The sequence below is a fragment of the Lepisma saccharinum genome, chromosome 10, assembly GCF_977018435.1.
Source record: "Lepisma saccharinum chromosome 10, izLepSacc3.1, whole genome shotgun sequence".
NCBI classification, from domain to species: domain Eukaryota; kingdom Metazoa; phylum Arthropoda; class Insecta; order Zygentoma; family Lepismatidae; genus Lepisma; species Lepisma saccharinum.
Genome location: NC_139238.1, coordinates 27,452,956 through 27,479,997, shown reverse-complemented (window position 1 = coordinate 27,479,997; position 27,042 = coordinate 27,452,956). Strand labels below are relative to the sequence as shown.

The following is a 27,042-nucleotide window of genomic DNA, read 5'->3' as shown; positions in this document are numbered from 1 at the left end:
CCTGACTACTGGAGCGACTACTGTGGCTCCAGTATTCTCCCCAGTTGTTTACAAGGGGAGAGTAGCTCGCTTTACCCAACTCGTTCCAGCTACTCTCCCGTCTACTCGACCAATGTAAACCAGCCTTAAATCAGTAGATCGCGTTGAGTGCAGGTGCGTTGAGTGTCCGCTGCGATTTTCAATTACCCTGAGACTGAAAGTACAGCGAGTATTAATTTTGATTCAATTGTACTTATTTTACAGTTCTGAAGTAATATATATTTTCTTCTCGCACACTGTTTTAACATTGAAGTTTTAATAAAAGTTTGATATCTTTTCCCTTTCAGATTGATCTGCCCACTCATCTCACCCCTAGTAGAGACTCGTTTCCGAAAGGAATAAACGGGATAAGAATTAAGCCAGAAACAACGGTGAACAAATTATATGCGATAGCAATCTACATTAGCATAAAAAGCGCAAATATATTTAAACACGAATAAAAATGGAAATGGGATTAAGCACGACAATGAATAACTGTAAACATTATAAACGCGACAGTAGTAACCGTAGATAAGATTAAACGCGACGGAAGTATCTGGAAATAGAATTAAAAGTGACAGGAGAAACTGTAAATAAGATTAAATGAGACAGAAGTCCCTGTAAACAGGATTAAACACCATGGGTTATCTGTAATTAACATTGATCGAGGAAGCAATAACTTAAAATCGGATTTAAAGCGACAGAAGTAATGTAATTTGGATTAATTCGACAGGAGTAACAGTAAATAGAATTAAACTGGACAGGAATAACTGTAAATAGGATTAAATGCAAGAGCAATAGCTGAAAATAGAATTAAACGGGACAGAAATAACTCTAAATAGGATTAAGTGCGAGAGCAATAGATGACAATAGAATTAAACTGGACGGGAATAACTGTAAATAGGATTAAGTGCAAGAGCAATAGATGAAAATAGAATTAAACGGGACAGGAATAATTGTAAACACGATTAAGTGCAAAAACAATAGCTGAAAATTTGACTGAACGGGACAGGAATAACTGTAAATACGATTAAGCGAGAATGTGATAACTGTGAAAGGGTTAATCAACAAAAATACGAGAATGACTGAGCGCGAAAAGATTAAACGCTTAACTTTTCTCCATATCTTCCATAGTTTATCTCTCCACATAGGGACTTTTAATCCATATCCTTACAGATAAATAATCCAAATTGCGTTTAATGTAGACAGTTTTGCATAATGCTTCAGGATGACTATTCAGAACGTTAAAGCGATGAGTGCGTTGCTTGATTAGTGTAATTTACATCGTTCACTGTACTAACGAAGTGGAAACCAAGGTTCTATGTATTGAGGAGTAAAGTGCAATTAGCTAGTGTCAGTGTTAAGTTGTGAAAAAAAGTTTTTGTGTGGTGCATCTAGTGACGACCGTATGGTCTAGTATACCAACTAGCCAACTTATTTATCCAAAAATGACACTTTTACTGCCAGTATAAATGGAATATGTGTCTGTGAAGTGGTGGTCTTCACAAAATATGGGTTCTGGCAATTAGAAGGACCTTTGGTGAGGCACTGGCAACATTTGGACTTTGAGTCTTCCGTCCTATGATACCAGAAGACAAGGGTAAGTACTATATCATTTCTTATGTCACTTATTCCTCATGTACATTTTGATGCATTGTAATGAAGAATGTTATGTTATTGTAACTCTCACCATAGTTCAGGTCAGTGTCTGAAATTAGCGGTTGCAAGGTGTAAAATGCGAATGGAAATTTTGGTTTTGTGTTTATGTAAAAATTTCAATTCCCCATTTCTGGCGACCAAGCAGATATTGTAATCTGCTAACAAAGCTGATCACTAATTATCTTACTCTAACTAAGCGAATATTGTTTTACTCGCTAGAGGCTAGACGTTTTGCAAAACTAACTTTCAAATCATGTACTTAAATAAGTTGCAAAGTGTAGTAAAATGGAACAACTTAAAAAAAGGTTAATAAATTGTTCGAATTTTCCATTACGTTCTGTTTATTTCTGTACAACAAATTGCACTACTGGCCGAATATAATTCAATTACCGATTTAAATATACAGGGTGTATCAAAAAGAATCATCCGATTTAAAAATGCTATATTTAGGAAACCAATGGACATAGAACCTTGCAGTAAGTTGTAGAATACATGCTGGAATATAAAGTTTTGCTTGCAATAAGGTTTACTTTGTTGCAGGTAGGTGCCACTGGTGCAGCTCACTCTTTAGTCCGCGTCAGGATGGCAACCCAGCAACAGGCAGCATTCTGCGTGCAACGTCGAATACTGTGAGCAGTAGGTGGTGCAGCACCGTATTTACGACGAAACTCACGCTGCACAACTGTAACGGACCACATTTGTTGAAGTGGAGAACGCAGAAAGCTTTCGGTTGTTGGGATGCCATCTTGAAGCGGACTAAAGAGTGAGCAGCACCATGCGCCCGTTCCGAAAGTCGCACGAGTTCAACGCGTTGAACGAGTTATGGTAAATGGCCGTCGTATAAGTACTCTCGTGCGTTTCGTTATGCTGTCCCAAAAGTCGCTTTCCGTGCTTCTCGTAAAAGAACGAGATTCACCAAACGCACGGGTCAGGAGACTGGTTTGTTCGGTGAGCAACATGCGTAAGACGAGTGTGCTTCAACTGTTCTTACAATGTGATTAAAATGAGTAACAATGCCTACAGTAGAGTTTATTTCTGCCATAAGGACATGCCTTCCGCTCGACGCCACGAGGACGCTGCGCCTGCGCTTTCGTCCAGAGCGTCCCATAAGTCTGGAAAATAACTCGTTTCACTAGGTTGATGAGCCCAGTTACCTTCGTTAAATTCGTTTCGTTAAGATTTTCGGAACGTACCTACCTGCAACAACGTAAAACGTATTGTAAGTGAAACTTCATATTCCAACATGTATTTTACAACTTACTGCAAGGTTCTATGTCCATTGGTTTCCTAAATATAGAACTTTTAAATCGGATGATTCTTTTTGATACACGGTGTATAACTCTCTCCAGTACAGTAGTACATTTTTTGTATAACCGCTGTTAGAACATCTGCTGCACAGTGGTACACATTATGTACACCGTCAATTTTTAATCGCTGCTTACTGTATATTGGTGCAAATCGTCACTACTTCGGGAATGTTATAAAAATGTGTCCCCCAAGTAGAGTAATTCAGAAATAATCCAAAACATATTGGAACATTAAATTCAAGTATATCAATTTCTGTTTACGTCAGTTATGTTGTGCACCAAATATGGTCTACATACAAATTTGTCGCGCAGGAAAAAGTTTAAAAAAAAAATTACATTCTTTTACAACAAAATGATTCTGTACATGTCATTTTCATGAACCTCAAAAGAGGGAAATTTGAGATTGTTTTGTGACAGAGTAGTTTATTAAGTGTACTAACCTGCAAATGCTGTTACTTTTTTCATAATCGCTACAAGAGTGAAAAATAATGTTTTATGTCTTTCATACATTGGTATTTGTCTTGTTAGTTGAATTCGTGTTCTGTTCATTAATATTAGGTATTTATGCAAAGCGATGGATGTGTACATGACAAATATGATTAGCCGAAAATGAAAATCCTTATTATTACAAGTGTATTAAATGTTTGATTTTGTTAACGAATCCTGTGAATCTCATGTATGAATATGCCTACCCGAGTTCATTAAAAAAAATTGTTCGATATTCATTGATTGCCATATTTTTTCGAGCCAATTTCTAGTCCATACTTTTCTGTTTTAATTTTTAATAAAAGCACAAAGTGCACAAACAAGTAATTCTCTTACAACATTATTCAATTTGCTCGTCCATCTTTACAGATTGTCTGCTCTGCGCAATGACTTATGGGAATGAGAACAAAAGTCTATCGACAAGTACGGTAACAAAGTATCGTGTGAGGCGAAAACAAGCAAATAAGTAGCCAATCCTGCGTCAACTAAGGCAATTCTACTGGACATCCAGATCCGTGCGATTCGGGCTTTAGACTCTTAAGATTTCAGTTTCGCGACTGCATTAATGCACGAGCCAAGTGTTTGATTTCAAACATTGGTGGAAGGGCTGCTACAGAAAATTAGAAATGGTGATCAACATATAGACTACGCTCTACAAGAGCATTCAATATTTGTTCTTCCTTTTGTTTTGTTACTATCTGTCTCTGTTTATGTCCAAAGCAAAACTCGTAATGACTCCCAAACATGACGAACTTCAATAAATATCGGCTCATAACATAACCTCGATTGTGACCATTTCTTGGAAATCATTACGTGTAGCTACACCTACCTAGAATTTTCTCGCCATTGAAAAGGTTGTCGAAATTGATGTACATCATCTCTGTTTCGATCGTTATTTTCGTGTCCTTCAGGTCAAAGTAGGTTTGTCCGTCGCTCTTCTTTACTTTCTGGAATTGGAAAACATTTTTCGCGTCGACGTTCACTGGAAGAAAAAGATGGAAGGACGAATAGTTAGATATTCACGATTACAGCCCGTTTCGCCTTATCCTGTTTCGCCTTATTGCGTTTTCGCCTCCCCCAATACAATTTCGCCTGATTTATGTGACACTACCTTTCTTAGGCGAAACGGGACATCCCATTTCCCCTTATCCTCTTTCGCCTTACACACAAGAAAATTCCCACGAGGGAATATTATCGACATGAAAGGTCATTATTATTAATGTATTATTAACCTAACCTCACCTAACCGACAGGACAATTGGAGCCAAGGTTGGCAACATCACAAGCTCTGCTCTCCCATTATGAATTACCCTTCATGTCGATAATATTCCCAGCTGGGAATTTTTTTGTGTGTAAGGCGAAATGGGATGTCCCGTTTCGCCTTAGAAAGTTCGAGGCACATAAATTATTTGAAATTCTATTGGGGGAGGTGAAAACGCAATAAGGCGAAACGGGATACGGCGAAACGGGAGAACACGATATTCACAAACTTAGAAAGAAACTTTGTGGTTAGGAAAATGAAATCAATTTTGTTTCTTTGTAAACACCATGCAATGTTGGGAAGTATTAGCGGTTTCGAGAACTTTTGAAATCGAAAATACCCCTGAGGGACATTCGAGCATGTACATTACTAATTTTAACATGTTGGCAGCGGCATGCATATATATAGACTATATATGTATGTATGTATGTACCGTATGTATACTGTAAAATATGGAATTAAAGCGAGACAGAGTGTGGTCCCAGAAGTTCCACTCGAAATTTGGGTCAACGTTTAACTTCTGTGATGTTAAGGTGGTATTGATAACAACCATTTTGTGGGTCTCTTCGATGGCGTAGTGGTAACGTCGTCGAATTGTAATCTAGAGGTCCCGTGTTCTATACCAGGTTGAGGCACATAATGGTTCGAATTTCACTTATACTCTAGGTTTAGTCCCGATTAGCCTTTCTGTGCATAAAGTGGACAAACTAAAACCAAACTCAACCAATCAACAATTTATGTGTCTTATTTTAACACAACAGAATCTAAACCTGTGTTGTGGATACACTGGGACCATTTTCTGTATTACATTAACATAAATTGTGTCTTCAGTTTATTTCCTACAATATTAAAACTATGAAATAATATAGAACTAGTGTAAAAATATACAAAAACAATTTTATATTTAGGTTCTCGTTCTTCCGTGCACTAGCAGGCCTTATTTACACTGCTCCACACAACTTAAGGAACACCAAGGGATTATGAAAGCAGCAGAGTATTACAGAATATTTTAAATATTTAGAATAACATTACAATAAAGTATATCTTTTGCACATAATCGTCTAAAGTTTATTTAAGCTTTGTTACGCTACACTGGCGTACGTAGAGAGGGGTTCATGAGGCTTCAGCCCCATCCAAAATTGAGAAAAAAAAATTTGCGTTCATATGTTCGCAATTTCCGTGGAACACTTGGTTCGGAGTTGCTGTTTGAGGATGACAATGCTCGCCCGCACCGCGCACATATTCTGTCGGAATTCCAGGAAACAAAAGACGTCGCCCGTATTGAGTGGCCTGAATGCTCACCGGACCTCAATCCTGTCGAGCATGTTTGGGATGCTCTTGATCAAGGCTTATGAACACAAATAAGGTACAGATGCAACATGCTACGAAAATGACCAGCAATATTGTAAAATGGCACACAGGGTGAACCCTGTTTTTGTGTTTCTTTCCTTCTCTTGCCTTGGTGTTCCTTAAGTTTTGTGGAGCAGTGTAAAATTCAATACAGCATAATGTACACTGCCCTAAATGTACTTTAAAAATATTTAATTCCTGAAAGTCTTTAATTAAATACAAAGTATATTAAAAAATATTTTTCATTTTAATTTTAAATGACTTGGATCTTTCAATATTTTTATATAACCAGTTGGTAACAAATCGTGACTGTAGGTAGGCAAATTATAACAAAGTGAAGGAACGGTCCAAAGACACAATTCAAAGTTAAAATATATATAGAAAATTATAAACATTTTTAAAGCAAAATAGTTCTTGTATTAATCAAATCATATATTTTGTTCTTTCACGAATAGAAATGCTCAAATTTCATCACAGGGGACAGAAATGGCCTTCTTCATCTTAGTGATATGATTCAACTTTGGTTCCGATTAGCTGCTCCCAAAATCCAGTACTCTCTAAAATATATGTTATATATACACACAGTATATATAACTGAGTTCCCACGAAAAGTTGTGTAACACCCTAATTGGTGAAACACAATACCTAATAGAGTGGTTAAAGGCCTCCGTACTTGATTTTGACAGCAAATGATGTAAGAAGACAACAAAAATGATGCTAAAAATACAAATTCCGCAGTAACAAAAGAACTATCCTGTCGACACTACTTTTAGTGGTAACTTAGTTGCATATAGCTCACTTGCAGTACTTCTTCTAACATATTTATTTATTTATTGAAATTTTCCAGTATAGCAGAAGCCATTTTAAACCGAAAAAAACAGCAGTAAAACAGTACACTAGTGTTAAATGAACACAGGAAACAAGATAAAATAAAATAAAATAAACAAAATATAAATATAAACATAAACAAGTCAAGACAGTTCCAAGGTAAACAGATGTGTTTCAAAAAAGCATTACTTATATACAATTTTTTCTATCTTGGTGATAAAAGATGGATATGAACTGAAAATATCGGTATGGTTTGAGATGACATTGAACCGATTTGGTAGCCTATGAAATAATGAACGTTGAATGAGAGAGTCTTGGAGTTGCAGTATGGAAAGTTTCCTTGTTCCGTGTTTTGTGTCTGGGCACTCTGAGGGAGAGTTCGTTTCCATTAATGATTTTATGTAATAATTTCATATCTGCAACGTATCTACGTGATTCTGGAGTATTTATGTTTAAGTTTACAAGCAGATCTCTCTTAGGTTGGTGTCTACTTATCCATTTCTGTTAACAAGCCAGTGAGAAATAAAGTTAGAAATTCCAGTTTCAGCAGGGATTTGAGAATGAAATTTAGTCACGAGAACTCAAATTATTATATTTTGTAATATCACACTGATATAGTTTGTAGAGTATTCTTTTGATATGTTATCATCTTGGGAATGATTCATATTACACTTAGTTACCATGCTTACCTAATGTTATATTGCTTTTTCCGGATCCACTGATGGGAATTAACAGAATTTTCCCCGACACTTCGTATGGTCCCAAAAGTTGAAACATAGGAAACGCTCCATCAAGTACAAGTTGGCCCTGATCCAAGTCGATTCTACAAATAAGTAATTTCTGATTAAAGTTCGCACTTTTTGCAATAGCTACAGTTGAAAATTATTTGTGATTAATAATGATTTCATTTTTGTGTACGTTGGTAACTTAATTCCTTATTTCACACTTTTAAAATGTTCCTTGTATCAAATTTCTTAATAACGTCTACAGTTTGTAAAACACAGTACTTGCGTTAAATTTATAGATCTTGTTATTGAATACTGTCATCCATGGACGTCCGCAGGATTTTTTCCAGGGAGGGGCAAGGAAAGTATTTTTTCGAAGGGGGGCCAAACGAAGGCAAATTTTCCCCAAAAATAGCGTTGTTCCCTAAAAAACATTACTGAAATTTGAATTTATGGTGTTCATGCAATAATTAACACATATTATTGTGGCTAAAATGAAATTATATATGTGAAGTACATATTTTTTGGTAGAACTTTCATTTTCCAGAAGGAGCACGGCCCCCCTTGCCCCCCCCCCTTCCGGACGCCCATGCTGTCATCACTTGCTTTCACAGAATTTGATTTCGGAGGGAATTGGAATTTTCAAAATGGAACATAGAACTATAAGCAATTTCGAAATTATTATTTATAACCTCCTTTAAAAGTCGTTCGAAGGGGAAAATGGTAATCGGTGGGGGAGAGGGGGTTACTTGTAAAGTGGGTTTACGCATTCCACTTTGGTTTTCTCCAAGTTCTTTACCGCTTTCATTGAAAATTTTGATTTTTCTCAAAATTTATTGAGAGGCCATAGCCCCATCAGCTCCCCCTTGTTTTACCTTCCCTCCACCAGCTACTTTGTTATAGTCGACGCGCTAGCTACGTTATTGACCGGCTGGCTTTGAAGTCGACGGAGCACGCCAGTAGTTGTATTTGTGGTACTACTGGGACGAGAAATGATGAGCCCCCTTCAGGCAGATTTGGCTACACTTAAAACTAGCTCAAGATGTGCATATGAGCTTATTGCTCAAGTGTGGTACTCTGTCTAACCCAAGATTTTTGTAAAAATGCCCTCGGGAATTTCCCGTGAAATGATGAGCCCTCTCAGATTGATTTGCCTACACTTACAAAAGCCACATCTGTGAGATTGTTGTCCATAAGCTTGTTAAAAATATGCCCCCCTTGTTATTGTTTTTGCTACACTTTAAACTAAGCCAAATATGCTTATAAGAGCCTCCCACATACACCCACACCCACCCACACATATTTACTTCCGGTCCACTTCCGGTCCACTTCCGGTTTAAGTTCAATTGCACACCAGGCTCAACTTGTGTATTATGCAGAGGCTTTCTAGAATTGCTCTGTGACTCTCTCATTTCTTACATCATAAACATATGATTTTTCACCTATAAGAATAACACTACATATGGTGTCATCAGGGAGTGTATCGTGGAATTCACAGATAATTTTAATGTTTGTCCTGTCATTAACCACAACTTGTTTCCTTTTTGAAGTGTTGATGACAAACATGGGTCTCTGTGTTTTGAATTCATCTGGTGTGTAATACATGTCAGTATTGCCAGTAGTGACCCTTTTGTATGCTGTAAATGTCTCATATAATTTGAGGAAATCATCCTTGGACATGTCTAAATTATAATTTTCTCTAGGGAACACCTCATTTCTGCCATTTTTAAGATAAATGTTCTTGATGTTGCAGTTATCAAACTTACTTGAATTTTTTTCTTGATTATTGTGTCTTCCAGTCTGAAACAGTACCACCACAAAATCTGGCATGTCATATTGTATACTGAAGAATGAATTTGTAGCATCAAACTCATAATAGCTACCAGTGGCAGGCTTCTGGACACATTGATATGTATAAAATTGTAAAGGCACCTGTGGATTTTTTAGGATATCTGCTTTGTATTTAAGAGCATAACTGGCTTCATATTCAACTACTGGAATTCTTAGCTCCATAGTCTGAATAAGGCATTTGCCTTCATCAGGTAGGGTATTAGGCAGAGCTTCCCCTGTAGAGTTTAATGTACTGTACCTCATCAAAGCATTATTATCATTGGCAGCTCTTCTAAATGTAATTCTTAAACCACCCTTCCACATAATATATTTGTAATCTGAGAAGAATCCTGGCAACAGGCGCATAGGAAACAATACTGTGTGGCTCTTAGATATTATTTTATCACCAGCCTCAAATCCACCTATTTTGTAGTAAGAAGCCTCGGTTTTGGATAATTTTAGTGTGGCCAAAGCTGTAGAGGTAATGCCAGGGTAATCTACTCTGTTTATAACAACACCATGTTTTCTGATCTCAATTTCAGAGAACAGATGTGGCACAAAATTGTCTACCAATCTTATATTTGAATTTGCCGGATAATCTGTACCATCGAGCTTTACAACATCAAATTTGATGTATAGATCTGCTCTGTGGGGGTGTATGAAGCCATCTCCTACATCAAGATCAACCTCAATCTCTGTGTTGGGTTGATTTAAATTTGCAAAGGTCCTCCGGTTTGGGGGGAATGATTGTAGCTCATAACTCTCGATATTTTCCATTTTTTTTGTATGTATTTTTATTTAAATATTAATTTCTATGATAGCAGTTGTTGTGGCTCCAGCAAAATCAACTAATTCTTCTTTTTCATTAGTGACCATCAACTCAATGTAATCTATTCTATTATGGCACACAGGAAAATATAATGTTGGTGATGGAGTGTAGATGAAGGGCTCCATAAATTCAGAGTTAGGTTTGAATGTTGCAATGATGCCAGTTTGTTTGTGAGTGCCTATGCCATCTGATTTGGTGATCATACCCTCGGCCACATTACAGTGAACATTCAGAGTCTCTATGGCTAAGAATTTAGGTATATTAATAGCAGTGTGTTTGATGGCTGGTTCAAGTTTTGTGTTGTTCTCAAAGCCTAACAGCTCTCCTATAGTACCCAGATCCACTGTCTCTGTAGCAGATACAATCTCTACTCTGTGAGTGACAGAATTTTGAGTTAAAACTATACCTCTGGGTAACTGAGCATTTAGAGTGGACAGATTATACTGCCCTGGAGTGATGACAATGTTTTGATCACCAACTGCAATTGTGTTGTTGTGGTGTGTAATATTAGGGATCAAGTACATGCCATAAAATGCTCTGAGAGCTATTGTTTTGGGATACACTATATCATCATGTAATCTAAGTTTCAATATTGAATTTTGGCTGGTGAGATGGAATACTCCCATGATGTTTTAAATACCACAGGGCCTTTTGAAAATCTTCAATTGATGGTTTATTTATTTGAGACAGATATCTAAGAACAGATAAACACAGATGTCCACAATTAACATCTTTGAAATTTTGAACACGGGCATTATTGTAATAAAGATTAGCTGATTTTAGATATTTTACTAAATTTTCAGGTGGAATACCTCCAAATGAATCAAACACAAATGCCTCATTTTTTAAATATTTAAGATGACAGATCCAGTGAGTGCCCTGATTTTTGTACTTATCCAAATTAACTATGCCACACTCTTTGTTGAGTGGTTGTTCTGGTAAAGAATCAGACATGTACACACCTCTAAAATTTTTTGATGCCCAGTGGCTTGATTAAAGCTTCAATATCTTGGTTTGTAAGCGGCTCTTGTTTTTTTTAAACTTATTCATGGCTCTCTTAACACCTTTGCCTTGTTTCTCCATGGCCAGGTTATGGCGCTTCAATTCATCTAATTCTGCCTTATTCTTCTTGGCATCTATTACTGTTTTTGCTATAGCAGCTGATCCCCCAGCCAAGCTCTCCACAGCCCCAAGTGCTGCTAAGATGGCCGGGATAGTAAATATAAATCCACCCACATGTGATTTTTTTCTAGATTGCTGTAATTTTTTTAATTGAGGGTTACTAAGTAATAATTTCATACCATGGCCCTTCGCAAGACAAGAATTTTTTTTCTTGCGCTGCTTTTTGGTTAAAAGACTATCAATAGTTTTAAGAGATTTAAGACCTGCATAAGGTATCTGATACATAACACCCTTGGCCTTCATCCTAGGTTTATTATATACATATTCACAACCCCCACCCCAGTTTTTGTTTGGTGTTCATAGCTATGGTGGTCCCCAAAGCTGCTATTCTTTCATTTAAAGAAGCATCCTTGCTTACAAATCTACCAAATGCAGCCTCTTCTAATTTCTTGTCTGCAACATGTCGCCTATCAAGATCAGAATGTGTGTTGTATGCTATGTCATGGTCTCTACACGCAGCATCTAGGGGATTAACACCAGGATCACCTATGTTTAATCTATGGTCCAGTTTTGTGCCTGGACCACAATACTGATAGCCTGGAATGTGTAGTTCAAATGGCAGCTTGTTTATGATGTCATTAACCAGCCCCCGACCCTCAGAGATATTCCAAAATTTAGGTGGTAGAGTATTAATAATTTTTATAAGATATCCAATCCCCTTAGTGTCGTTCACTATAAAATTAGACAATTTTGTGCTTATCATGTCCATAATTCCAACCTTTTCATTGTAAACATTGTGGTTGCCAGCATTTTCCTCCCCAGCTATCACCAGCAACCTCTCTACAAGTTTCCTGACATCATCAACCCACACAAATTCTTTAGGCAGGGTGTTGTATTGTTTGATTCCACTACCTGTCTTGATCTGTGTCCATATGGGCTTGATTAAGTTGTTGTATTTTGCTCCACTGCTAGACTTGACTCTTTTTTGTGTAGGATCATTGTTCTGGTATAGAGCATCTGATTTTATTAATATTTCTTTGTAATGCTCATAATCTTGATCTGTATAGCTGCCAGGTCTCTTCCTAGTCATCAGTTCCCACAATCCAGGTGTGCCGGGATACTTAACAAAACCACCTCTTTCTCCAAGATGAGATTCTGAATATACTATCAGATCATCTCCCATATATGTTACTCTAAAATTGCCAATTCTATGTATGATGCTACCATCACGCTCTGTGTCAGCATATAAGCCAAAGACCTCATCTTTGTTGTCTTTAGGTGTGCTTAAATATTTTTGAGCAAGAAGACCCAATTCAATAGGATCCTGAGTAGCTTCAATTCTTCGAGGAGCAACAGGACTAGGTGTATGAATACTAGAAAGTGGGGTGATTGGATAATCTAATATGTTCCTAGCAGCTACAGGTACAAGCTCTGTGATCAAATTTTGATTTTGCTCTGTAACAGTTTTGATATTTTTACCTGATTCACTAATAGCATCAATAATAGGCTGTTCTGTTTCCTTGTGTTTTTCATAGATTCCTCGGTTCTCTGATTTCCATCCCTTAAATCTTTTTACAAGATAATCTCTTAATTTAAGATCATCAATAATTGGCCTTTTCATGGTTATTTATATTTTATATATGTTTCAATGTCTAGGAAATTGTTGATTTTATTTCTGTATTTGCCACTATTGGGTTTCCTTATCATATCAATTGTGACAAACCCATAATAGTCCTGGTTCCAGCACCTACTGCAAAACTTGGAAAAATCATTGTAGCTCAAGTCCCCACCTACATATTCATCATGTATGTGTTTGAGGTTGGTATGATCTTGATGAAACACACATATAAAATTGCTGTTGTCTCGGATCAGCTGCTTTGGAATTTTAGAAAAAGTCTGTGCCAGGTAGAAGCAATCTATGTTTTTGTGCCGCCCCTGTGTAAAGAAATTTCTAACCTTGTTTTGATTATCCAGTATAATGTCATCAAACACAACAACAGAGTTATCAAGACATTCATGGAGTGGCTTAACATCTGGTTCAAAAGTGGCAATATCCAGTCCATCATATAGGTTCATCAGCTGCTGATATTTTAATTGTTCCAAGCTCTTAGAGAAGACATACAAGTGCCTGTTTTTCCAGCCTAACCAGTTGGGTGCCAATAAAAAATTATCAATCATTAGTGTAGTTTTACCACAAGCCGATGGCCCAACAATAAGACATCTAATATTATCAGGCAGCAGCTTGCCATTTCTCTTATTCTGCTGTTCAGGCTCTGGCAGCCTCTTTATAACATCCCAGGTGTTCATAGTATCACTTTGTCTGCCTCGATCCAGCTGTGTTCTGGGAGTCCTAGCCATTTGACCAGTATCTTGTTGCCTTTTCTGCGGATGATTTTTTCTATGAGATATGTGTCAGGCTGCTTAGTTTTGCTGAGTTCTTCTTCATAAAACCTGCCTTTGAGAATTTCTCCTCGGTGATCTTTTATTATATATGTGTATCGGGTCCCAGGTTTAACTTGAACCACTGTAAATAATTCAGTGCTCCAGTTTCTGGTAAAGCCTCTTTTGAATAAGTGCCTATATTTGCTGATTCTTACTTGATCACCCACCTTGTATTTGGCTTTTCTTGTTGTTGGCTGGTATCTAGGATAATAAACAGTGCTGATCAATTTTTGCTCATCAGATGAAGTTACCTCAGAGGGTTTCATGTTGATTGTGGAATGGACCGAGTTGTTATATTTATGTAGAAGTTCTGGAAGAATATTAAGCCATTTATAATTACCTTGAAGTGTAAATTGTTTATACATATGATTTTTTATGGTTTTGTTGAATCTTTCTACAATTGAGGCCTTAAGATCACTGTAACTCGAGTAATGTTGTATTGACTGGCTTTTAATAAATTGTTGGAACACAGAATTATAGAATTCTTTGCCATTATCTGTTTGCAAATAGCGCGGTTGATTGATGATTGTCCTGAAGGCTTCTGTAACACATTTTCCAGTCTTGGATTTGAGTGGCACAGCCCAGGCAAATTTTGAAAATGTATCTATGACAGTGAGTAGATACTTGTAGCCCTTGTTGATTTTGTCTAAGTTTTTCAGCTGTCCACTTGCCATCTCAACCAAGTCACACTGCCATAAATCATCTATGCCTTTTGTAACCACTGGCAGTCTCTTATAATTATGTCTGGCTTGTCTGTGTAATTCATCAACAATAATTTGTCTAGACATAGTATGTAAACAAGAATATTGCAACTATAGGGTGTTCAGCAGCTGATACTACAGGATTTTCTAAATACAGTTTGTCTCCTATTTGTATATTAAATTCCAGAGAGCCATCATCTTCGGCATAAGATGTCTCTAATGTATTGGGGTCTGTAAAATCCTCTAACTCTACACTGGTGATTTTTGCTTTGTTATCAGCATTTGTTATTGATAAGGTAGGGTAGTGGTGTGCCTGTGGTTGTAGCCAATATTTGATCTTGATTGGTCTAAGTGTGCCCCCAACAAAAAACTGGTAATAAAATTGTGCAGGGGACAGCATATATATTTTGCCACCTGGTGTAAATGGTGAATCATATTCTTTGTTGGGGATACTGTACAATTCAAGAATTACTGTATGTTTAGGATTCTCGATTATGCCAGTTATTTCTTTTTCTGCTGTAAGCAATCTACTTGTTACAGATTCAAGATGCTCATTGATAGTCCTAACAACATCATCATGGCCTGGCTTGATTTTTATGTCCACAACAAGTTTCTTGTATTGTTGCACAATCTCTTGAAGCTGTGTGGCAAAAACAGACAGAGCATTTGCTTGGTTGGAATCCATGCTTCCTAGCTGTTGCTTGATATTAGCAACAATTTGCTGTAAATTTTCAACAACTGCCAATTTTGAATTTTGAGCAGTAAGATCATGGACCTGTCTTCTGATATCCTCAAACTGGGCATGCAGTTCATTAATATGTTGATTAGTTGGTAGAGTGGCCACTGTCTGAGTAAGTTGTTTGATCTCTGTCTGGATATTCTTGATATCTTCTGATTTCAATATGCGATTCACAGCTCTCTTAATATTTTTAAGTTCCTGTGATGTAGGCAGATTTGATACAGTATTCTGCAAAGATTCAAGTGCCAATTTCACATTATTTAATTCAGAAGCATAAGCCACACTTTGCATAGCATCTTGGAGCAGGGTTATGTCTGCCTGAGTAGGTGTTGATTGTTGTAAATTTTCAAGCTTTGTTTGGATATCATCGATCAAGTGATGAAAATGAGATAGCTCAGATTCAGTGTTGAGGTTTTCAAGTTTTGTGATCTGTTGCTGGACACTGACAAGGGTGTCTACAATACCAGGCGGGCGGGATTCTAGAGATTCTTGTACATTTGTCAGATCACTTTGCACTGCTGCTATTGTGCCTTCAAGATGAGTTATGGTACTCTGAATTTTTCCAAAATCTTCATATGTTTCAAGTTGCAGCTTGATGTTGGCAACACTACGAGTTATAGCACTCAGAGCATCAGAAGATGGCAAGTTGTTCATAAAATTTTCAAGTGTCTCAATTTTTTCTTTAACCTCGGCTATGGCATTGTTCAGAGGGTCCAGATTAGGTATCTGTAGTGATTGAATCTGTTCTTTTAGAGTGGAAATCACTAGATCAAAATCTTCTTGTGATTTTATGCTTTTGACAATTGTTTGGAGCTGTGTCTGGACATTATTTATCTGCTCTTCCAATTGTTGTTTCAATTGCTCAGAGTTGGTGGCCTGGGTCTTAAATTTGGCTTGACGATCTGCTACAGCCTCCTCTAAACTTTGAAAAATATCCAATGTTGCCAAGTCAGTATATTTTTCAAGCAGCAATTTGAGTTCTGAATCAATTTTAAGAAGAGGGTCCATGCATTGTGATTGTAAATTTGTAATTTCTAGTTGAAGACTGGCATTGAGTGTGGTTTGTAAAGCTTGTAAATCACTTCTTAATTTTTTAACTCTGACATCAAGCATCAGAATCTCATCACTGTGATCTTCATGTCTTGTATGGCCAAATATATCGTTAGGCATTTTGTTTTTGTGGTTATTTATTATTGAATATCTAATTCTTAATTCTATAAAAAAAGGTATAAGCTTGTCATAGGATCCCGGGACCTCAATATATAAGCAGTCACCAGCAGAAACAGTATATACAGTGCCAGAAACCATGTTTGAATGCTTTATCCTGTAAATATTTTTGCCTACTGAAACCTTGACATTACCCTCGGGGGTTGTAATAAATTGTAATTGACCACCTACAGGTAATTGGTAATGATTTAAATTATTGTTAAATATGTACAAAGTTTTACCTGTTTTATCATCAACATCTGTAAGTATGCTGTTCAGATGAATAATTAACAAAGCACTTAGTTTAGATATTATATCAGAAGAGGGTGCTGGTGTTGGCAGGTCCATAATAGCCTGTTTTTGAACCCAAATAAGTTCATAGGCATGTTTATTTATTTCAAATCATGCTTTGTGATTGGGCATTGTTTGCCACTTTTCAAATTACAATGACCCAATGGTAGAGTATGTATGCCACATGATAAAATACATCTCTTATCATCATGTGGGTCCAGAGCCACTTTTCTTACAACATTTGTAGTCAACAAGTGATCCACACACTGAATTCTGCATTCTGATGTTCTTATTAAACTCTGGGTTTTGAGACAATTTTTGTAATCTTCAAATTCAAGCTCTTTGTCCACAGTTACTCTGCCAATGCCCTTGGCTTTTTTTGCAACAGCACCACTACATGTTTCAAAACTGTACATCTTGGCCCTTAACCCAGCAAATGCCACAATAACATCACCAAGTGTCTCATCTTTTAACTTGCCAGGCACCTTTTTGTTGTGGGGCTGAATTTTTGAATGTTCACTGGTATCAAAATATTTAAACAATTCAGGCTGTGATATATCTTGATAAACATCTTCTGTCTGAATATCAAGGATAAAACTATCTGTGTCCATGTACATCAGTTTTACACAATCACCATAAAAAGGCTTGAGCACATCATAATACAATTTTAACATGTGTAATTTGGCCAATTCCAATATCACAGCCCCTACATAAATAGGCTTATCAAACTTAATCTTTGTTTTTTTCATATTAAAAAGTGCCATATTTTCATCATAAATTCTTCTATAATTGAAATTAGGCTTTGCTATCAATTTTTTGCTCAGGCTGGGGTCAGTAATTAATTTAACATCAGTATGTTTTCTGACATTTTCTATGGTTTTGCCATACACTGAAATTACCATCAATTTAAACAAGGTCTTATCAAATTGGCTTATTGCAGATGTTCGAAGCTCTGTGTTTGTATCAATATATGGCTTCAACCATCTTGAGTGCCTGAACCTTAAGACTTTGCCAACTTTGGTCACTTGAACACCATGATGCATCAGGAACTGGAGGTTTTTGTAATATATGACATAACCCTGTTTTGGCTCTAGAGTCATCATTAGCTTCTTCTGTTTAGAGCCAGGTGAACACTTAACCTCAGTAATTGGGGGCATATCAGAAAATGTGTTGTGTAAATCATCAGGAATTGTCAGATCAACTTCTAAGAACAGACCATAGTTACTGTCATCAAAATCCTGAAGATCTTCAATATTGAAATCTTCAACCCACTCAAGCCCTGTATATGGCAATTTATCCATCATAGCATAACCATACAGGCTCTTGGCATCCACATACAGTATATAATTTGATGGCAGTGCTGGATCATAATCGGGAATATATTTGTTATTTGCTCTGGCATATCTCTGAGAACATTGCACCATGCCTCCTCTTATACATTGCTCCATAAACAGATACATATCTTGATCTTGGATCAGATCCAACTGCATTTTAGTGTTTAAAGACATTGCCGACCATGCTAGGCCTGGTGCACTGTAGAAATACATTGGATCCAGCTTATAATTTTTCATGGAAGATTTTCTAAATGCCTGAAGTATATCAGCTAAGAGAGTTACATCAAGTTTTAAATATGCCTTATGATAATCACCAAATGTCTGGCACTTTAAGTTGCTCCACATCAACTGGGCATGGTGATAATCTTCATCAGTGATTCCAGATGCTCTGAGTTTGCTGTAGAACTCTTGTTGTGGTGGCAGAGAACACTCTTCAAATTTAGAAAAATCTGTAACATAGTCATATGGATATACACCCTTCCGCCTAATTAATTGCAGGTCCTGATTTTGAAACATGGCACATGTGATTTTGAATTGATCATCAGATAATTGACTGGCCAGTGTAGCCAGGCTAGCCGACAAAATTCTGTATGTATCAAGAAATCTTAAGTGAATAGAAACACCATTAACTTCAATTATCTTGCTAATAGCTATATATTTCTCATTATTTTCTGCTAAAATATTTAAATTCTGCTTGTCATACCCCTCGTACCTGATCAGATGATGGAAATCATAATTGGATGCACCATGGCAAAATATAGGGACAAATTTTGGTCTCTGGATCTTAATATTACAACTATTACACAGAGCCATTAAGAATTTACCATCTGTATGAGAATGGTGATGCACCTTGATATTTGTATCTGAAAATTCAGAATCACATACCGGGCATTTTTCTGCATTGTTGAAATCTTCAATCTGATCCTTTGTTAAAGGCAACATAGGTTTTGATTTTAATAAGACATTAGATGCTATGTCACTGCACTTATTTTCTATTCTGTGTGCAAATTTTTTGATGGCATCTGTTCCCATGTATAAATATTCTTCACTAACAACACCATCCTGTACAATCACATAATAAAAACTAGAAGGTTCATGTAACTGGTATGGTGTAAATGAAGATTCATCAGGATCTGGGCTACATAATGCAAGGGGTTTGAGGTTTGATTCAAAATCACAGACTATATATGCTGGGTGTTCCAACAAGGCTTCAAATTTTTTGAATTTGGCATTTTCACTTGGACTAAACAGGTTTATGGTTGCCACAGTATTTTAAATGTTCAATTAACTTGGTTTTAGCAATTTCTGCATTCTCTTTACAAACACCACTCACAATTTTCCTACCATCAAATACAGTCAAACATCTTCTACACAACTTGAATATTGTCTTAGATTTGTCTAGTTGTTTTCTGACTAAAGCTTCAAGATTTTGTATCAAAGTGTAATGATATGTGCCATCCTCTTCAATTAAGAGCAGATCAATCGGAACAGCAGAATCATCATCAAATGTACTGATTCTGAGAGGTGCTATCAAGCAATTGCCACGGCCAGTAGAACAAATAAAAACATTAATAGATAATTGTTTACCATTGTTATCCCTGGCCTTTTTTTCAAATTTATCAATATTCTGAACAGACATTGGATATTCTAAGCCCTCCATAGCATCATCAAAATTGTGTTCATGCTGTATATAATAATTTAATCTCTCTGGATGATCTAAAACTGGAAACAAAGCAGCTAAAATACACCACAGAAAGCATTTCTCATCATTATTTTTTATGTTAACCACAGCTTTTTTGTTTTTGATATTGTCAGGTAAAGACACATATGTGGAACCTTGTAATGGGCTGAATTCAGAAATATTAACATAGAGCTTGTGTGGAGTTCCACATAGGCTCCATCCTGATTCTTTTGCAGCAAATTCAGAGTGTTTAATATTCAATTGCTCTATCAAACTGCTTATTATTTTGTCTAAATTTGCATTTGAATATACAGCTACAGTTTCTGTTATGTGGGGCTGTGTAAATTTTGTGCCATTTGATTTCTTATATTGTGTAAACAATTTGAGGGACAGGTTATAAGAGCCATTTTGTGCATTTAGAATTGCCTGCAAATCAGGATTTATACTGTTCAAAAAATTCTTAATGTCACATCTTGGCTCTGATACAAAACGGTGATCCCTAAGTTGGCCATTAAAACTGCTATGGATAGGTGGTGCATAGCGTGGCTGCTTTGCTGCTCTAGCATTAACAGGTGTTTCAAGCTTCCTTTTCAGACCAGATGTAGATGGTTGTGGGGGCAATGTTGGTGACTGTGCAGAACAAGTATTTTTATGTTTATATGTGAAGTATTCCATGCTATATTTTCTATGGCATTTTGGGCATATTTTTGTGGGAGTTATGTATTTTTCTGGATCACAATTCCTTTGGTGCCTAGCCCAATTGGGGCTGGTTATATTCTTATTGCATTGATTACAATATTTTTGATTTGGCATTTTTGTTGTTGGGTTATTATATAAAATTTCTTGCAATTCAAATCAAAATTCTATGCTTAATAAAAAATATCAGTTGGGTTCAGCAGTGTACTTTGTATATTTAGTGTATATACTTAGAGTCTTAATATTTTTGGCTTTGGTATTTTTGTTGTTGGTTTATTATATAAAATTTGTTGGGGTTCAAATCAAAACTCTATACTTAATAAAACTATGACAGGCTGTATAAAGCTGATAGCCTACATGCACAAAGGTAGAATAAGTATAGAAGCACTGCCCTAGCACAAAAGCATGTCTACACAGGCATGTCCTAGAAAGGCAATGACCTAATACCATGTATCATGTAACAAACCGGGGCAGATATAAACCCTTTGTTCAATATATTAGAAAATTCTGTATATTAAATCAAACAAACCTATAATTTAAATTTATACAAATCTGCTATATTTTTGTTTTTTTATTTAAAAAATAAGGGGAGCACTGCAACAACACATCTGTACTTCTCAGCCACTCTCACAATACTAACTGATATGTAATGCAAAAGCTCTTGCATCATAATTTGTTGCATAATATTGGGTAATAATTTGTTGCACAACATGATGCAAGAGCTTTTGCATCATAATTTGTTGCATAATATTGGGTAATAATTTGTTGCACAACATGATGCAATAGAAATAAACCAGAAGTAAACATGTGTGTGTGTGTGTGTGTGGGTGTATGTGGGTGGGTGTGGGTGGCTTTTTGGCTTAGTTTTAAGTGTAGCAAAAACAATAACAAGAGGGGCATATTTTTGACAAGCTTATGGACAACAATCTCACAGATGTAGCTTTTGTAAGTGTAGGCAAATCAATCTGAGAGGGCTCATCATTTCACGGGAAATTCCCGAGGGCATTTTTACAAAAATATTGGGTTAGACAGAGTACCACACTTGAGCAATAAGCTCATATGCACATCTTGAGCTAGTTTTAAGTGAAGCCAAATCTGCCTGAGGGGGCTCATCATTTCTCGTCCCAGTAGTACCACAAATACAACTACTCACGCCCACCAGCTGTAACAATCACATTCAACGGACAGTGTTGCCACACATCTACTCTCCACATCTACTCTACGCCACCTTGTCCCTCCGCGCACAAGCAACGTCCCACGGTCTCCATTAAGTTGCAAAGTACGGAGTAGTATAATTTATGCTATTACTGGGACACAAAAAGTATGACCCCCCCCCCTCAGACTGGTTTTGGCTATACTTAAAACTAGGTCAAGATGTTTATATAAGCTTATTGCCTACAGTGTGCTACCTGTCTAATCCAAGACTTTAGTAAAATGCCCTCGGGGATTGCCTGTAAAAGGTATGACCCCCCTCAGATTGATTTGGCTACACTTACAAAAGCTGCATCTGTCAGATTGTTGTCCATAGGATCGTAAAAAATATGGCCCCCTTGGCATTGGTTTGGCTATACTTAAAACTAAGCCAAGATGCTCATATGAGCTTATTGCTTTTAGTGTAATACTCTGTCAAGTGTAATCTTATTAGCTACATACATACACACACACACACACATACATACACACACACCCACACATATTTACTTCCGGTCACTTCTGGTCACTTCTGGTTTACTTCCGGTCCACTTCCGGTTCACTTCCGGTTTACTTCCGGTTTACTTGACAGACACCTGTGGGGTTTTTCAGTTTTTTAAGTATATAGTTTTATTAAGTATATAGTTTTTTATTTGAGTCCCAAAAAATACACCTGTGGGGTTTTTCAGTTTTTTAAGTATATAGTTTTATTAAGTATATAGTTTTTGATTTGAGCCCCAAAAAATATATATAAATACCAAAACAAAAAATAGTAACACACTAAGTATACACACTAAGTATACAAAGCACACTGCTGAACCCAACTGATATTTTTATTAAGTATATAGTTTTTGATTTGAGCCCCAAAAAATTATATATAAATACCAAAACCAAAAATGCCATATCAAAAATATTGTAATCAATGCGATAAGAATATATCCAGCCCTAATTGGGCTAAGCACCAACGTACTTGTGATCCTGAGAAACGCAAAATGCCCACTAAAATATGTCCAAAATGCCATAGAAAATTTTGCAAGACATATAGGCTCTTGTTCTGCACAGGCATCAACATTGCCCCCACAGCCATTTACATCTGGTTTAAAAAGAAAGCTTCTTATATATCTGATAATAGTAGACCGGCAAAGCGACCACTCAATGCACCCATTCATAGTGCTTAATTCTGTAAATATTTCTGCCTACTGAAACCTTGACTTTGCCCTCGGAGGTTGTAATAAATTGTAATTGAGCACCTACAGGTAACTGGTAGTGGTTTAAGTTATTGTTAAATATGTATAATGTTTTACCCGTATTAACATCAACATCTGTAAGTATGCTGTTCAGATGAATAATTAACAAACCACTTAGTTTAGATATCATAAATTGTATATCAGAAGAGGGTGCTGGTGTTGGCAGGTCCATAATAGCCTGTTTTTTTGAACCCAAATAAGTTCATTGGCATGTTTATTTAATGCAAACCATGCTCTGTGATTGGGCATTGACTGCCACTTATCAAGTCACAATGACCCCATGGTAGAGTATGTATGCCACATGATAAAACACATCTCTTATCGTCATGTGGGTCTAGAGCAACATTTCTTACAATATTTGTGGTCAACAAGTAATCCATACTCTGGATTCTGCATTCTGATGTTCTGATTGTGCTACATGATTTGAGACAATCTTCGTAATCTTCAAATCTGAGCTCTTTGTCTACAGTTACTCTACCAACGCTCTTGGCTTTTTTAGTAACAGCACCACTGGATGTTTCAAAGCTGTACATCTTGGACCTTAACAGTAGCACTACCAGGAAATTGATTATACAAGAAATACCAAAGGGGTCATTTTGACCCCTTGTGTTTTAAAGGTTTTTTAGGTTGTAATTGAGCGTTCCTTTGGCAACCAAGACTTGATGTGACTGGATACAAAAATGAAAATGCATTAAAAGCCACACTAGCTTCAACCAGGTATCAAACTCTGGTCTCCCACGCCCAAGTGGTGGAACAATATGTGTATAAATATACAGTTGAAATATTTTTAAAGATAAGCTCAGAAGTATTTATTATACCAATAGATTACACATTTAGTTAAAAATATAAGATATGAGCAAATAAACGAGTACAAGGTTAGGTTAAGTTAGGTTAGAGTGTCGATTAAATTTAAGTTCTGATAATAGTAATAGTATAATGTTGAGGCATATAGGTATATATTTCAATGCGTATTTGAACAATACAACCATCTTTGTTCCTAAAATAAAGTTTTTAAATCAAAATCAAAATCATAAAGACATTCTTGTACTTTACTCGAAAATCACAAAACGCAGTGCCCCTCTTTATTTAGGACATGTCCGGCACACGATGTAGAGTGCATCACACATAATTTTGCCGTTGCGTAGAAACTAATTTTCGTTTCGTCTCCCTCTCTCTTAGCATCACGTGTTCTACCCTGCTCGAAAACCTTCGCTATTGTTGCCATATTGTCATTCCATTCCTGGACACACTCGCGCAAACATCATTGAAAACAATTGAATAGCGCTCCAGCTCGCGGTTCCCACCGTTCGGCAGGGACGGTAATGTGGCAATATAGCACGGCGTAGTGGTTGCTTCTTTTATGCAGTGCATGTTCATTGGCTAGCTAGTAACTAGTGTTGCCAACTGTAATAATGAAGCACTAAAAAGGGAAAGGCAGATAAAGTGGCGGTGAGTTTTGTTGGATTGGAAGCACCATATTTTTATTTTATACTAAGTATTTGACCGGTTTGACGTTGTGTGCGTGTATTGCGTGTGTGTATGTAAAAGTGTGTGTTTGCTAATGAACGTTAAATTCCATAATGCCTCCAGTTCTGTCGAAGTTGAAATCAAAAACCTTGCATAGCCAAGCTCGGGAAATTCTAAGCAACGTGCACGAGTTCATGAAGGAGGAAGCCAGTCATGGTGTTAGCATCCCAATAAAGCATTTTGGCAAGAGAGCAGCGAACAGCAGCAACAAATTGTTCATATTTCATAATTTTGGAATTATTCAAAATAAATAAATTATGTGGCTCCAACATCATTTCAACTCTGGTTCCGGCACGTGTTCTTGTAGAAATTGCATAGAGGAGGCTGTCCTTTTTTCTGCTCAATGCGATACATATTGTTTTCTGTGTTAAAATTGCCATGCTTTGATGGGTGACCAAGTTCATAGCAGGGCCGGCGGAAGGGGAGGGCGAACCGTGCCATCGCCCAGAGCGGCAAAATTTGAAGAGAAGAAAAAAATAAGCCTATTGAAAACTGTGATCGAGCGAGATATTCTTTTGCGCTGAATAGTATTGAAATAGCATAAGAAGTCTCATTATTTATTTTATATTTTGATGTTTCAGTTAGGAATATATTGATTTTCAATTTTCCGTTGCTGCGTAATGACCGGGGGAGGGGGGTCGAAATAGAGCGGCATCTGCCGCCACCTCCCAGGGAGGCAAAATGACTAGCGCCGGCCCTGGTTCATAACAAAAGAAAAAGCCGCGCAGCTTATCGTCTAGTGGCAGTATATGTACTTGTTATTGTTGTGGAAGCCGGCATCCTTTGTAAATGTACAACAAAGGCAACCGACTGTCGCCGATCTCAGAGAGGAAATAATAATACTGCTTGAGGAGGAGTGTTATGGTGCAATTGTAGCGGTTTAACACGTTGGCATGTTATTATCTGCCGTTGCAGTTCCATACCAGTGTATACGGGTTTTGGGAGTGAAAAGTTAGAACGCCACCAGTGCATTAATACAATGAAAAATAATATATATATATATTTTATTTTGTTTGAAATCACTCAAATAAGGAATCGTATGAAGAAGTCTTCTTTGCAGCATTTTTGGTAATTTTACTTATGTGTTAGTTCATATTTTACGAATTTTTAGTCCATATGTATGTAGCTACATACAAAGCCACTTGTTAGTACATATTAATCCTAGTCCTGGTATAATGCATGACGTTTAAAACTCAACGTTAGATAGACCTGAATTCTCTAATTTTATTGTTGTACGTAACAGCTGTGCATCGGCGCACTGCAGCGATTTTTCTATCTGCTCCATTAGCAACACTGCTTCTTTAGTTGTTTCGCGCATCGCACGGCAGAAATAACTGCGCTGGACTCTACTTTCGAATCACATTAGTGCATGTTCCGCAGACAAATTTCTTGCATCGGAAACACTGATCAGGAGTTTTGTTTGCCTTACACTTCCCGATCTGGCACTTCTTCCTTTTTCCGGTAGGAGTCGTAGATGCTGCTGGAAAATCTTCTTTCGAAAAAAGGTTTTGTCTCATTTTCTCAGAACGTTCTTTAGCCAACTTGATAAGAAAATTCTGTCTACTAATTTTCCTATTGGTAATACCCCTGTACAAGATATGAGAGTTTATGGCGGCCAAATCAAGTAGGTTATAAAAGAGCTGTACTGGTCACCTTCCGCTAGCAGCCTTGACAGAATATTTCAAACCTATTTCTGGGCATGACATTCCGAAAGAAGCTGTAGCCCAAGTTTTCAGACCAGAGATACTACACACTTACCCCCATTCATCCCCATTGCTCCACGGAAATACAACAAGGGAATAAATGCATCAAGCTCATCTAGAGAAATCGACCAGTTAGGATCATCTAAAACTCGACGGGCCTCAGCTTCTGTACACTTTTTTATATTTCGCAGCATGGTATCAGTTACAATCAGTCTGAATGCACTTGCAGAAGTATCATCCACATTACGCGTAGCGTGTTACGTGTGTCCTGGTTTGGTACGAACTATATTATGTTTTTGTAATCTTCTGCATGACTTGTTGTTTACATCCAATACCGCCCACACAGTCTGATCCGGAGCCACTTCACTACCACTAATTTGAGTAGAATTCCCTTCTTTAGATTCTTCACTTGAATCACAATCAGTATATTCGACATTTACGTCAGAACTACTGGAGACATCTTCTTTGACAAGGTCTGTAACATGTTGGTTTTCAGTCCAGCTGTCACTGCCTTCATCACCAGAAACACTATCGTCAATATCCTGCAACTGTGCTAGAATCTCTGCCCCTGTAAGTCGTTTACTCCCTGTAGACTCCATAATTTACAAACACTAAAACACCTTGCTTCAAAACAACCACAATGGCTGTTCACAATTGTTTCAGGGGCATCTATAATACAACTTCATAAAAAGGTATCTAGAAGAATCGTGTTTTTTTATCCAGGGTTAAAAAATACGTAGGTGTCAAAATGACCCCCCTGGTAGTTCTAGGTAAATCATCATTTTTAGAGGAAACTAATCATAATTTAAATGTAATATTTAGGGTGTAATCACAATGATTAGAGAGAAGAAAAGTGACGTCACCTGTTG

General features: G+C 36.9%; 1 protein-coding gene across 1 annotated transcript in view; it reads right to left on the bottom strand.

Moving 5' to 3' along the window:
- Positions 1-27,042, bottom strand: part of LOC145994271 (protein takeout-like) — a 45,676-nt gene that overhangs the window by 6,563 nt on the left and 12,071 nt on the right. The window contains exons 4-5 of the mRNA XM_083130375.1: positions 7,599-7,732; positions 4,300-4,452 (exon numbers count right to left, since the gene is read on the bottom strand). Of these exons, the coding sequence (XP_082986501.1) occupies positions 4,300-4,452; positions 7,599-7,732 (287 nt within the window). The remainder of the gene's footprint in view (positions 1-4,299; positions 4,453-7,598; positions 7,733-27,042) is intronic.